General features: G+C 39.3%; 1 protein-coding gene across 4 annotated transcripts in view; it reads left to right on the forward strand.

Annotated features, from left to right (window-relative positions):
- Nucleotides 1-1054: 1054 nt before the first annotated feature.
- Nucleotides 1055-15913, forward strand: part of dnajc6 (DnaJ (Hsp40) homolog, subfamily C, member 6) — a 43523-nt gene continuing 28664 nt past the window's right edge. For 2 of the 4 annotated variants that reach the window (XM_044361819.1, XM_044361821.1), the window contains exons 1-2: nucleotides 6033-6403; nucleotides 14711-14861. In XM_044361819.1, coding sequence (XP_044217754.1) covers nucleotides 6199-6403; nucleotides 14711-14861 — 356 coding nt within the window. In that variant the 5' untranslated portion in view covers nucleotides 6033-6198. Of the gene's footprint in view, nucleotides 1340-6032; nucleotides 6404-14710; nucleotides 14862-15913 lie in introns of those variants that run through there. The other 2 variants (XM_044361822.1, XM_044361820.1) reach the window with 2 other exon arrangements.

The following is a 15913-nucleotide window of genomic DNA, read 5'->3' on the forward strand; positions in this document are numbered from 1 at the left end:
TTTGCTTTTACTGTCTTTGTATGTGATAGAATATAGTAATCCCACAATTGTAGAGAAACATACTTTTGTGCATACACCTGCAGTGAAGATTTAGTATGACTAAAGAGCTGCTGTAAACATTTATTTCTCAGTCCAAGTATACTGTAAGCAAGAGGGCAGTGTAACCACAAGAAGCCAAACATAAAACTTTGGCATTATTTAATTCTTACTTAACAAAATTTTAAATGTTTGTGTTTTAAATCGTTCTTTCTTTCAAGCAAACACGAACATATTGCTCCTCCCTTCTTTGCTCCTTGAGCTTTCATATGATGTTAGAAAAACAGGAAGCGGCAGGAGGGGTGTGCAAACTTGCACTGGACACAAAGGCAATGGTGGATTTTCTTAATGCGCACTGAACAACACGCTGCTCTCCTGTCTAATCCTCCTCTCAGATCTGTAAACAAACTCCATGTGCATTAGAGCCTGTGTGAAAGCCCCGCACTGTCACGGATTACACAGTCTCATCTGCTGTGTTTACCTCGGAGAGAAGATGCAGCGCTGTAGTTTGTGCATACACGAACCATGATACAGATTTATAGATGAGGAACACTATTTCCAGTTGCACAATAAAGAAAGTAGGCTATTATTACACCAGTAAAACGCAGCACGAGTGGTGTTGCATTTCAGGGTTTTTAATCGCCTTTTTATCATGTGTGGACCTCTAGAGACGTGTTCAGCCGTGATTTTTTGACCAGATATTTAATATCTTTAATCTCCACAATAATTATTACATTATTCGTGTTCCTAATGTCACTTGTATAGTTACTTCTAGATTACTGCATGTTTCTAATATGATTAAAAGCTTTTCTTCAGCACATTTTTCTACATGAGAAGATTACATTCAGTCCGTTTCAAAAGTCCACCCCAGGTTTTACCAGGCTGGTTCAGCCACAGTGACAGAGCATGCAGAATGCGCTGAGTGGCGCAGTTTCCACTGTACAGATCCATGAACATCCACAGTACCTCCTGCTGGCCCGCTTTCACTCAGCCACATCTTCTACAGATCTACTAAGCGCTATCGCGGGAACTTGTTTGTCGCTCATATGCCAAAAATGTGATTATATGATGATGCCGTAGCCTAGAGCTACCTCTGTAATTTTACTGACAGGTTATCTGGGAGTTACCGGGTGATTCCTATAGGATAGTTGAGTGTCACAGGACGTTTGACGCTTTGACCTTTGACTGGCAGCGAATGACAAATCAAAGGTCGGTGTCCGAGAGCGGAGCCGGGTTTCAAAGCGCATCTCCACCACGGCACAAGACGGCGCTCCCGGGAGAATGGTAGAAAGCGCACTGAAAGGTAAAGTCATACTGGATTGTGTACTTCTGCTCATTTGATGTGATTCATATGCTAAGACTTGTTAATTGGCTGAGCGTCTCTCTTGTATGTGAAAAGCAGGCAGAGCATCATGATGTGTGTGGATGTTTGTGGATGTTACATAATATCATGTTACCTCTGAAATCACTTCCCCCCCGTAGTGCATCTCTCTGCTCGGTGGACAGAGATGTTATCATCAACATGCACCTGTTCGAGGGGGAAACCTTCCGTTTGTCCTCACTTAAGAGTCAAATTAATATTAAATCACAAACCTGTCTCTGTGCTCTGGGCCTCTATTTGGAGAGATGCGCACCCCAGCATCATGAATGACATCATTTGGGTTATTTTTGGGTGTTGATTTTTTTTATTTTTTTGGACATATGTGTAATGAGACATCTTATCTTTTCTGTAGCTATGAGAACCAGTGCTGCTGTTGCTTTATCCTTATGACAGCCTAAGTTACATCCGCTGGACTGGATTGAATGAACAGTAGCCTATGAAGGCTGTCACTTCAGATGGATTTTTCTGTGTTAGCTGATGATTTCGTCATTTCAGGACACCCGTTAAAGGCGTCTCATGATTTGACTCCATTAAATCATGTTTATGGGCCAAATTTTAAGAAGCCAGGTGTTAGAGATAAAATATTGTCCCACTATCACGATATTTGAATTTTTTTTGTATCTACATCGCAGGTATGATCAAAATCAGCATATTCATCATCATTCATGGCTGGCTGTATGTTGAGAGAGGACAGCTCCTCTCTGTCCAATAGCGCGCCGTTACATCACCACCGGCGTCACGCTTGTCACGTGAGCAGTTTAACACAGCTTGATGTGGTTTCCTGTTCTGCGACTGACTCACCTTTTGCTCTAGAGTAAGGGATGTGTTATTATGCCATTTGTAAATCATGGTGCATTGAAAGAGCAGGTGCACCAGGGGTTTAATATGTTTTATGGTTAAAGGAACAGGTGTATCTGTACTGTTTCCATTTTTACTACAGAGAACAAGAATCATGGGATTACAGGATGTCAAACACGCAGATTTACTGCCACAGATTCAAGTCCACCCTCAAGTGAGTCCTATAGCTGATCCAGCAGATTCCTGGATTCTGCATTAGCCGGCATAGGGATAATCATTAATCCTCTATCTGTTCTTGAGAACGATGGTAAAGACCAATGAAATAAGGGATATGGCTTCTTTTAAGATAAGAGGCCACAGTTAGTATCATGTTACAGCGATATCATAAAACAGTGAATATGGAACTGAGCCTTGAATTTAAAGGCTTTTTAGGAATTCTTAAAAGACAAAAGTCAGTTTATTTATAGAGCACATTTAAAGACAACTAATGTGGGTCAAAGTGCTTTACAGAGAGATGAGCATTACAATCAAATAAAAACTTTCTCTCTCTTACAGTGACCATGCTATCAGTACAGGTCTCTAAGGAAAGTGCTGCTCTAGCTTTATTGTGGGCATTAATGTTTTTGAGCCCATATTTATTCAATGGTTGCATCAATGTGGGTAAAACCAGGATCCATAATACTACGCCTATAAATGTTGTTCATAGGAAACAGACAGAGGTCAAAGAGACCAAGATATTTCCTATAAACTTTTTTTGCAGATGCAAAGTCAAATATTTAGTAGAGCTACAATGATTAATCGATTAGTTGATGGACAGAAAATTAATCAGCAACTATTTTGATGATCCATTAATCATTTCAGTCATTTTTCAAGCAAAATTCCAAACATTTGCTGGTTCCTACTTCTCATATGTGACAATTTGCTGTCTTTCCTTTTCATATTTGACAATAAATTGAATATTTTAACATTTTAGGCTCTTAGTCAGACAAAAAAAGCAAATTGAAGACATCGTTGTGGCCTCTGAGAAATTTTGAAGGCAGTTTTTTCACTAGCTTTTTTAAACAATTCATAGATTAAATGATTAATCAGCAGATTGATCAATAATGAAAATAATCATTATTTGTAGCTCTACTGTTTATAAATGCAATGTTTCTAAAGTTAAATACAACATGATTTATGAAAACACAAAGAAAATAAATGCCATGTTATGTGTTATTTTCTTGATCATTAGATTAATCCTTTTGTCCATAAAAGGAAGTAGTAAAAAATGACCATTATAATTTCCCAGAGCACCAAAGTGACATAATTAAATTGCTTTTTTTGTCCAACCAACAATGTAAAATCCAAATATATTCAGTTTACCATCATGCACAGTGTTACAAAGAAAAGCATTGAAAGTCTCACATTTGAGAAGCTGGAACTGGTGAAAATTTTGGTGTATTTGCTTGAAAAAACAATTAATTGACAAAATTGTTAATTTTCTGTTGATCAACTAATTGATTAATTGACAAATCATTTCATCTCTATTCATTTTGAGATGATGATGCTGGCATTGCTCTTCCTTGCTGTATCCTAAACATTCACACTCAGAAGGGCATCAAGGGGTAAATGCTGGTAGGCACTGTTAGGAACTAGACAGGAAGTACCATTGCAACAATTGGGCGGCAGCACTTTGCGTCCGGTTATGGCGGGGGTATCGTTCCTCCCTTTTGGACATTCCGTTCCCGCTGTGCTTTGAGCTCCCGTCTGCTCTCCTAAAAGAGTTTCCCAGGCTCATGTCCTCTTTTCAGAACCACGCAGGGTTTCCGCTGCCAGAGGACAAGGCCAAGGAAGGAAGCATGCCATCAGTGGTCAGTGTTTTGCCCAGCACGGACAGGGTCATAACACAAAAATTGACAATAAAATTACACATAAAAGGTTTTTGTTGAACTTTAATTGTGTTACAAAGAGTCAATTAGCATTCAGTGCTGCTAGGAGTGGAGTAGAGACCGAGTGAGTCACGGTGATTTTCCTTTTTCTGACAAGGCACGGTGCTGTTTTCTTGCATTGCTGACTACAAGACCCCTCTTATTTCAATCTTCTATTATGACCGGGCCAGGAGTCTTTTTTCAGTTTAATGCAGAACTCAATAAGAAATTTGCTCTATTTTGGGCCCACACACATAATTTGCTCCTTGTTTATAATCAGGAAAGCAGGTCATAGCAGGACAAACTTTTTAAATGAACTCAAGAGTTGCTTGTAGTTCTCTGCACCTCGCCCCTGATGACTTTTATTATTTAAAAAGATGACACTGCATTTCGTAAACTTCTGACCACACACATTATTATATATCATATATTACATTATTACAGTCATTGTTACAACAAAAAAACACCCTCCATTACATCCATCATGCGTCCATCTTGCAAAAGACAGCAATAACTTTGGACTACTTTTGAAACTATTTATGTTGGATTAGGGCTGAAACTAACAGGTCGTTTGGTCTGTAAAATGTCAGAAAATGGTGAAAAATATCAATCACTGTTTCCCAAAGTCCACGATGCAACCTGAAATGTCTTGTTTTGTCCCGACCAACAGTCCACAACCCAAAGATATTCAGTTTAATATCATAGAAGACTAAAGAAATCAGAAAATATTCACATTGAAGAAGCTGGAAGCAGAGAATTTTAGCATTTTTTTCTTTCCTTAAAGATGGACTCAAAACAATCATCAAAATAGTTGCTGATTGATTTTCTGATGATCAATTAATTGACTAAACATTGCAGCTCTAATGTTGAGTGATGGAAAATTGACAACTATTTTGATGATTAACTAATAATTTGAGTCACTATTAAAGCCAAAAATGTGTTGGTCCCACCTTTTTAAATGTGAGTTCTGCTCTCCTCTGATTTATACTACTGCTAATTAAATATCTCTGGGTTTTGAACTGTTTGTCGGGCAGAATAAGCTGTTTGATGATGTGAACTTGAACTCCGGGAACACTGTGATAGCCATTCTTCACAATTATCTGACATTTTATGGACAAAAAGATTATTTTATTAGAACAAAACGATAGACAAAATGATCAGTTACGAAAATAACCTTTATAGTTGCAGCCCTAGTCTACTTTAATCTTCAAATGTTTTCATCGATGTAGGTTATATTTTCTGGAAACAATTAATAAAATGTAATATGGAACATTTGCTATCTACCACCCCCACACAGGATGGTCAAAACTGACCAGAAGCCAGTAGACATTTTGTTAAGAGCCTTTAAAGAGGAAATCCACCCAGATTAGGAACTTTCAGACTGATCCAGAATTGGACTCCAATTTGTTAATGACAACACTGATGAGGATATATACCCAACCAAAGATAACTATATTCATATTTCAATGATATTATCATAATAATAGATAGATTTGTGTTAGTTTACTTCGGCATCTCTTTAATATTCCTATATATTCAAATGCCTGTTGTGCACAATAATGAGTATACAGTTTATTTCTAGAAGAGTTTATTTTTTGTCATGTTTACATGTAGTTTTGTGGAGGTTATACATACCTACTCGTATTCACAGCCACTAATAAGAGTTATGCAGCAGTAACATAGTAGGACTGACTGTTGGGGTGGATTTCCCTTTTACTCAGTCGGGGACTACAGCGATAGCACCACCAGAAGCAGCAGCAGCAGCAGCAGTAGTGTCGTAGTAAAATGCGGTGCTGAGAAAAAAAGAGGAGGAGGAGGCGAGAGAGAGAGAGAGAGAGAGAGAGAGAGAGAGAGAGAGAGAGAGAGAGAGAGAGAGAGAGAGAGAGCAGGCCACCCGGCAGAATATCTCTTTCCACAGAAAACAGAGGAGAGCGGTCGTCCTCTCCTCCTCGGACATGTGGTGCACCCAGCAGCAGTTGTAGCAGCGCAGGTGGCGGCGGCGGCGACGGCGCGGCGTAGCCTTCCACGTCTTTGGGGCTTCTTTTGTCTTTAATTTCTCTTTTGTGTCCTTCGGTTATGAGCTTGCTGGGGGCCTACAAGAAAAAGACCAGTTACGATGGCTATGAATCTTTGCAGTTGGTCGATAGCGGCGGAGATAGCTTCAGTGTCGGCAGAGGGAGCAGCAGCAGCAGCAGCGCACTCGGAGGCTCCATAGCGGCCACCCTTGGACCGAAGGCAGGCCCGCTGAAAGAGGAAGACTGCAGCACCATGGACAGCTCAGGTAAGAGTCCCCCACCGCCTCCGGCAACTTTAATGGCGATTGTACGCAGACTTGGAGTGTGCTTTAGTTAGATGCCTACACATTAACGCTACCTATAACTGTTAATAGTGTTGCTGGAGAGGCATCAGTGGACAACACAATGGCTAACAATAGTGAAAGTATACAATCATGCTATGCACCCCCTGGAATCCCCTCCAGAGCTCCCAGTGGTTTCCAGACCCCACCTAAATTGTTACACTGGGCTATAGCATGTAGAAAAAATATGGACACGTTCTAGTACCATAGGAGTTGTGTAAAATATCGTATTGTATAATATTATTCCTGTTATTCTAATATTACGTGCAATTGAGTCCTGTGCACATTCCTATAAGGTAATTAATATTATTGCATACAGTTAAGACTAGACTTAGAGGTATGTTTTAGATGTGTAAAGTATCAAAAAGTATTCATAGACATTCAGTTGAGATATATATGAATTCCCACAATATTTTAGATAAATGCACATGTATATTAACACACTATTGTATATTCCAGTGGGAAAAGGCCATTTTTGAGTGATATATACCATATCTAAAAATTTCATAGCCTGTTTACTGTAAAATATGGGCTTTAATTGTGAAATGATATATCACAAAGAGTTAATAGGATACATTATAAAACAGCAGATGCACAGGATACTCTCAGTTTAGCAAATTTATTCAATTGGCCATAAATGATGGGTTAGGTATCCAAGGAAAACCAAAAAACATGTCATAAGTCTAATATACAACTTATGTAATTGAGGATAAAGGCACATGCTGTATTCCATCTGTTTATCATTAGGCTGATGGATAATCTACTACATGTTGTGTTGAATCCAGTCATAATAAATCATTTTCTTTAACACGTTTATCCACATTTGGATTGACACTTTCCTTTGTATAAGAGCAAAATTATGTTTTATGACGTACCATCACTGCTGCCACTACTGCAATTCCAACAGCTAATACTACTACTGCTAGTATTACAACTGATAATAGCAATTATACTATGTGTGATTTACTGTTGCTACAATCGCTGTATCCTGCCTTTATTCTGACTGAATTGAAACTGACATCGGTGAAAGAACAGTTCAAGTTTATTTAACTGTTATTCCAACACATATGGCAGAATGAGATGTCGTTCCTCACAGGACTAGGTAATGAAAAAAAGACATTTTTACATATTTAGTTAGTGTGGACTTTATTTAACCAGGAAAAAACCTCAATGAGATGAAAGTTCTCTTTCTCAAATAACACAAAATATGTCTCAAAATATCAGAGTGAAACACTGCAGTTATAAAACCATGAATCATATAAATAATTACAATACATTACAATACAGTGTGAATATGAGTAATAATGTATACTAATGCCCATATATGTGAAGATTACGTATGGAGCCTAGTTCTGCCCTGTGTGCACCTCACTGCAGTGCTCTGTGGAGTCGGCCGGCCTCCAGGTTTTGTGTGAAACAAAAGAAGCTGGATGAGGAGGGTGGGAGGGTCAATGAGGAAAGGGGATTGGGGTTGGGGATGGGAGTGGGGGTAGAAGGGGGGGACTCCAGTGTCAGATGTCTGTCTGGCTAGCCAGGCCTTACGAAGGGTCTTTTTGATGTACGTGTGTGCTTGCCTCTGTCTCTGTGTGTGTCCATCTGTCCCATTCTCACAAAGCCGGATATTGCGGGGTAGAGGTTGGCACTCTAGAAGGAGGGAGACACATTCAAACAAACCATTGATCTTTCTGGCAATGCCAAGAGCTCAGTGTGCTGTGTTGATGCCCTACTCCCTCTTTCTGTGTGTGGCTGGACTCTCTGCTGCTGTATTACCTGATAGAGCCTGTATCAGAGCCTCCTCTGGTGTCTGCATTAGCAGGGTTTGTCACTGTAGCTGGCTCATCAGTCTGCACACCCCCACATCCATCTGGCCACAGACAGGGAGGCACATAGACCAGCTAGGCAAGCGAGCAGGATTCACACAGACATGCAGAGATAGAGATACAACATAAAATTGAGACAGATAGAGTGCCTGATATGCAGGTGGAGAGAAATTCAAGAAATGAAGGCTCAGTTCATACGCAGTGTAATTGATACAGGATGGGAAACAACACAGGGAAAAGCAGATGGACACAACGTAGATTAATTTAAACAATAAACATTAAGAATTACATGTACACACAGCTAAATTACTTTTTAACCTCATTATGTTTAATATATGACCTTATAGTTTGCATAAGTAGCCTAATGTCAGCTGTTTTATATTTTCAATGTTATATTTGTCTCCGAACAAGCTAGGTTTAACTCTGTCTAGACCAGCGGTTCTCAACCTACAGGTTGGGACCCCACCAAGGGGACCCAAGATAAATCGGAGGGGTCATGAGTTGATTAATGATACGATAAAGAAGAAAAAAAATCATATTGCTACTCAAATTTTGATTTTGTTTTCTTATTTTTCTTTAATAGTTACTAATTTCTTGTGAAAGACTGGTAAGTTTAACTTAAGTTCAATTCAAATAAAACAATCTGAGCAGTTTACAGGAAGGAAAAAACACTTTTTACTTAAAAGGCTCACAACTCTTAGACATAATTGAACCTGTAAGAGAGGGTTGCAAGCAGACTGCTTGATTGTAAGAGGTTATCACACAAAAAGCTAAGCACTAGTCCAGACTATATATCATCTTCCTAAATGCCATCTGGTGTTAACTAGCAAATACAGTTATTATATAGCTACAATTGAACTGTCAAAAGACAAGCAACACTCATGATTCATCGCCTGTTATTACTGTACTGTAACACACAGCACTTGAAAGATTAAGCCTAAAAATAACCGATAAGAATCATTTAATTAGATATGGTGTATTGCACTGATAAGAAAAGTAGTGATGTAGTCACATAATATTGCATTAGCAGATCAGAGGCTGTTAGACTCACCAGCACTGCTCATTTCTCCACAGTCTTGAGAAATGTTATTTTACATATGTTTTCGAAGATCAGGTGTTTGTCCTCTTAGTGGCTTTGCTCATATTTTGATTGATAACACCAAAAACAACCTGACTCTCAAGAGGCCTTTTTCACAGAAGGCATTTTGACGTGAAGGAAAAGCACAGGTGTGAATTATAAAATCCCCACTGCTCACTGGATCACTGTCATACTGTCATGGCTTACTGAGACAATTGTTAATGTTATTAGTAACACCTGTGTTTTTTCCCACTATGACAAGTCAAAATATCTGCTGTGAAAAGGTCTATGTGATGGATTCAGCTTGTTATACAGGGATTAACTCAACCTGACTGCAGTGTTACATCTGTATCATCCTGCATGTATCATCCTTGTAACCCCAATAGCAGCCTTGTCTTAAAGGACAGGTTCACAATTTTTCAAGTCTGTCCTAAAACAACAGTCAGGTGCCCAAATGAACATTGAACATTTTGTCTTGCTGTAATCATTCTACCTGTTCATGCTGGCCATTAAGTATGATTTAATTAGTGTATATTCCCATGAAATTAAGAATCGTTGTGTTTTCATTATCTTAGAATGAGCCTTTATATCTACCAAACACTGGCTCCAGAGAGGGCCTTTAGTGTTTTCCGTGAGTTTCACGGCCACTGTAGGTTCTCTTACACGCCTGGAAGGGGAGGGGCAGGGAAAGGGGTATTCAGTCGATTGCAATCTGCAACCTCACTGCTAGATGCCACTAAATTCTACACACTGGTCCTTTAATTCCCTCTTTTTGTTACAATCCTTTCATTGTAGCAGAGTAGGAAAACACTGTTCGTCGAGACACAACAAACAACAACACAAAAAAAATTATTCACTTACATTGTAAGCACATTTAGAGGGGGTCTTCTAATGGCCTGAATGATTACAGGGAGAAAAACCTCTTTTAATGTTCATATGGGCACCTGATTATTGTTTTAAGACAGACTTGAAAAATTGTGAACCTACCCTTTAAGATCCAGGTCCAACGAGTGACTCTCTTACATTTCTAAGGCATAGATTAAGACTAGGCCAAGCATTTAAAAAAACGAAGTAAAATAATTTTAAAGTACAGACGTATTATGAAAATATCATAAAAAATAGAATTTCTTTTCATATTGTGTTTGAATATTTTACTGTCAGCTTGAATGTACTGTATGTCACAGCTCTTGCCAATGTGTTATGCCCCTAGCCGCTTGTTTGCTATTCAAAGCCGTGGAATACTCCTCTGGTTAAGCTGTATAGTAGACGATTAATCATACACTCCTTGTCTCATCAGCAGCATCTATTATTAAGCAGATTAGAGCCTGGGTCTACACTGCAGACATCCAGGTCCAGGACACATCAAGGCCCGACACAGTGTAATAGCAGTGAGACTGAGTGCAGTGCAGTGTATTTGTCTGTCAAGAGTTATTTTTGTGTGTATGTGTCCATGTGTGTCATTCATACCAAGCTGGATATTATGGGAGAAAGGTTTGTGGCAGTAGGAGGAAGGAGACATATTCAGACAGCCCACTGATCCCTCTGGACATAACTAGAACTGTCTTTCTCTTTTCTTCTCCCTTCCCTCAGCCGTCTCTCTCTCTCTTTCTCTCTCTCTCGCTCCCTCGCTGTTTCAATTGGTTGACTTTGTGAAAGCGATAGGAGACGGTTGAGGAGGGAGGGAGGGAGTGAGGGAGAAGGAGGGGGGAGCTCTTGGTCTGGTCCTGTTTTTCGTAGAACAGCTTTCTCTGTAGTGAGATTTCTTTGAAACGAGTTGTTCCTTCATCATCGCAGCAGCCTCTCTACCTGTACAGGTAGCAAACATGATTGGCAGATCCAAGTTTAACTCACTTAGCTCTTGATTTTCAAGGAAGAGCTGGATCAGGGTTTACCTAATACAAAATGTCATGCTCACTGGCTGGGAAATATGCATAGTAAGGAGTTTAAAAATGGACTAAAACTTACTGGTGAAAGTAGGGTGTTATCTGAAGAAGGCAAGGGGAACATTTCAGTTTGTGTTCCCAATTATAGACTACCATGTCAAGTGCTAAATTGCAATTGCTTGGAATTAGGCCAGGATATAGTCGACAAATTAAACGGATTAAAGGTTCAGATCAAGCCAGCCAGCAGTGAGGTAAACATCTGTATATTAGGCATGGTTTTTATTAGGGAGTTCAGTCTCATGTAATGCTCTCTGTAACGCTGTCTTTGTTTCTTGTACAGTCTCTGCTGTACATTTAAATAGAGATGAAATGCCCTAAGTACACATAAAAAGCTCACCTCAAAGGGTTGAGGACAGTATGTGTGCAGTACAGTTTCACAGGTTGTAAAAAAGGAGGCCAGCTGACAGTTAAAGGTCACAAGGTTTAAAGAGACAGATGTGATAATGTCAGTGATGCAGTAGTAGGCTTTATTTTTGTCATTTAAAGTCCAACTGAGATTAAACTGGATTTTTTGTCTGTAATACAGCATACCTGCTCTGTAAATAAAATCAGAAACCAAGGGAAATTCTTTGATTTGATGATTGTGCCCCCTAGTTTTTCATTAATTCAGTGAAATAATGGAATCAAATCTTATATAAAGCAGTAATGTGTCATTTGCTCATAGTCAGAGTACATGGTCACACCGAGCCTGATAGCATCCTGCTACACAATAGAAGAGCCACAGACCACAGACAACAGCCCACATTAGGTTTCCTTCTAAAGTCTCCTTCTTATCTAACTTACAAATATGAACACACATCTTGTCCTGCACCTGAACTAGCCACAAAACAAACATTTGCCTGGGAAAAGTGTATTGCTAACATCAGTTAGCAGGCTAGGTAGCTAATTTACTGCTGAGCTGCAGCATATTAAACAGAATATAAACACACCTGCAAATGTAACTTCGGACCCGTTAGATGTTGGTTTGGTCTTTGCACTTCAAAATCCCTATTAGCTACACACTGTCTATGAATGACTTATAGCATCAGCAGTTTACTTACTTTGTCTGCCAGCTACTGTCAATCAAACAAGCCCTCGACACATCCCTCCAGTCGGATGACACATAAAGGAGGATTTCTGATATTTTTCCAAGAACTTTTTTCTTCATTCAACACAGAACTATTAACAATACATTTAAAAGACATTGTGTTTCCTACTTGTGTTGTCATATAAAAACCCTACAACTCCAGTTTTAGTGTTTTGTTTCAGTTGAATAAACCTCAGTCCACTGAAGCCCTCTCAGATGTAAATGGATAAACCAAAAATGCATCATTAATAAGATGACAATAAAGCTATTTTTGTTTTTATTTTATTCTCTTAAATTAATACCTGTTAATATGTAAGAATCAGATAAAGGGGCACTCCATTTTATTAAGTCGGAGGACTCATAAGAGACAGACTTTGTTTAAAAAAAGGTCAAAATGAAGTTGCAGAGGCTGATATATCTCGACTTTTAGCCTATAGTGTGGGTCAAGCTCCAAAAACATTGGATCGTACAATTGCCATGCAATAGCTCACTAGTGTCTGTCATTAGACCGTCCTTGCCTTGTTGTCACATTTCTTTCAAACTCCAAGTCCCAAGTTTAAAATGCAAGCTTTCTGTTAAAACTTTGAAGTCTCAAGCCCAATCTGAGACAAGGTTATGTCTGGATATCTGGTTACATATTTGTTTTGAGGTACTGTATTATACTTCTTTTTAATGCAGACATTGCTGTAATCCAACATCTCTCTCTCTCCACACTGATTTTCTCAGAGACAGTGTTTGAGTGTTTGAAATGTTTCTGTGTGTAATTGGCACAGTCTGCTGTTAAAAGTCAGTCTAGAGCATTTCCCTCCATAGCACCCCAAATATTATCTAGGAAATGAAAAGAATAGTTACTCTTTCTGTCTGCACTGAATGAGAGATGATACCAAGGGTGAGATTAGATATTATTGTTTGAAAGGTATCATACAGTCTCCAATTGCATCAATTTCTAGTGAATAAAATGATGTTAAAATTATATTAATTATAGTATTTTTTTTTTCATCAAAGAGAAAGAGATACGCTTGGTTTGGACACAGAAAAACACTCGCACATATGAAGAACAACTAATCTTGGAGTAACCTTAAGGACTACACAAAATGAGGCACAGCAGAAACAGCCAGAATAATGGAAGAGTGGCCTCTAATAGCCAATTAGCCATCTCATCCCACAAAGGTTACACTTTTAGTGGCAATAATGTCACACAAATTGCAGCCAACCACCACCTAATGACACTGTAGTATCTCATCATAGTGAACCATCTGCCTCAGCACAATATCAAGCTCAAAGTAACCTTTTCCCAGTATTGTCCAGGGGATTATGGAATATAGAGCTTCTTTCCCATCTGAATTTGACAGTTCAGACAGTAACAAATTCAAAACAGAACTATATTTAGGCATGATCATGGTCCATACAAGGTCATAATGTACTCATAATGACAAGCCGTCACCTGGATCAACGGGGTTTTTGAGAAACTCCTTTTTAAACAAGTTTTCACTTGATTTCTTCCCCATTTTTTACTATCAGCTTTCCAGGCTAATGCAACGACTACACCCTCTGTGTCTCCTTTTCTTTTCTCGTTTGGCAAAAACATATCCTACATGCACACATGCAAACTCACATCACAGAGTTTTTAATGAAATACATTTGAAAATACCCAAACACAGATCCCACCTGAGGCAAAAGTTGTTTATAACAAAACTGAATATTACCGCTGGGACATATTGAGCTGTGGTCTGGTGGTGGGACTCTATCCACAAGGTCCCCACTATGAGAACCGCTGCTTTGGAGTGGTTAGAGCACAAAATGATTGATTATTGGTCTTTCTTTTGGGTGGTTTTGTGATGAACTCAGGTTCTTAGAGGAGACTATAGCTGAAAATGCTGAAAATCCTTGTTGTGGATTTTCTGCTGAGTCATGATAAATGTCAGCACTGTCAAGTTACATATTAAGTGATGCCACTGTGGTTTCTATGTGTGGATATAAGAAGGAGAGTGAGAAAGAAATCTCAGATCACCAGAGGGGTGCTGGCTCAGATATGACACATGGGTGTGTTCCAACATTTGCGTACTTTCAGCATGTACACACACACACACACACACACACACACACACACACACACACACACACACACAGCGATACACAGCTAAAGATGGTATTCATTTTATTGTGTGTTTTGTCTCTGTGCCTTTGTCCATCATTCTTTCACACCTACACACGTGTTTACCACGTCTGTTATGCAGTGACTCACACATTCATCACTGATGTGAAATCTGTGTCTGTTGGAATCCATGTCTATTTTGTTTCCCTCTGGATTCTGATTGGCTAAAGGTCCCTTGTCTCCAGATATGGATGCCAGCTATGGCGGAGGACTGTTGGATATGATGAAGGGAGGAGCCGGGAAGTTCTTCAGCAACTTCAAAGACAACCTGAAGGACACGCTGAAAGACACCTCCACCAAGGTCATGCATCAGGTTGCTACGTAAGTCACTGCTGTCTTCATACATACTGTATGTAGCAACTGCATAGCTTCCAATATAAACTGCATGTTCGCTGCACGTTTTCACAATACAGACCGAACATGTTGCTTGTCTGGCTCAAATGATAGCAGTTGGAAAAACATGCCATAACATGGGAAATCTAAGCCCTATCAGTGATGTAGGCAACTATGTTATGTGACTGAGCGATGTCCCCACATTGAAGCCCTATATTTCCACAAACTGTTCCAGGTTTTTCAGTAGCATCAATACAAACTGCAGACTCCACTCTTCTCATCTTTGCTAGAAGCTGTACTCTGTGTGCACTGTTGCAGTCTGCCATAAGCTAGGGCAGAAGACTTACTATAATCCAGCAAAAAAGAGGAACAGTTTGTATTTACTGTATGTTAATAGAGAAAGATTACAAGGAAATGTTGGATTTGTTTCACCCCAGAAAAACTTCAGGGCAGATGGTAAACATCTGTGAGATCACAAAATGCCTCTGAAGATGTAACATTCTGCCATTATAACATGCAGAAATGTTTCTATCTTTCTCTTAAAGTTTGGGTTTGGAATGTTTTGTGTCTGATTCATGGAGAAATACATAGAGATGGGGCAATAAAAAAGAGCCAGATGAAAAAAATCAGATAGGGATGCCTTCTGGTGGCACAAGTAGCAAAGTTTCTTCATTCAACTGTTTTCTACCAGCACTTTGCTTGCCTATATGGCACAGGTTGGAAGGGAAGTGTGGGTCCAGTATTGAATTGTGTTATTGTGATTATGCCTGTGCATATCAACAAGTATCAATGTTCTACATGTTTAACATATTGTCATCGATGACAACCCCCACAAGCAGAGCAATAAAAAAATATCTTAACAGAAGTGGGGGTCTGATAGTGCCACAGCTTTGCAACTGAACAATATTGGCTGTGCCTGGTTTCTGGTTATTTGCAACAATGATGTTGTCTGTTTATAAGACTAATTCCTAGGAATCTGTAAGAACTTTCACGAGATGTCACTGACATTGTAGAACGTGGGTCAGTTTATAGATGAAAGC

Source organism: Thunnus albacares, chromosome 9 (assembly GCF_914725855.1).
Source record: "Thunnus albacares chromosome 9, fThuAlb1.1, whole genome shotgun sequence".
In the NCBI taxonomy this organism is placed as follows: domain Eukaryota; kingdom Metazoa; phylum Chordata; class Actinopteri; order Scombriformes; family Scombridae; genus Thunnus; species Thunnus albacares.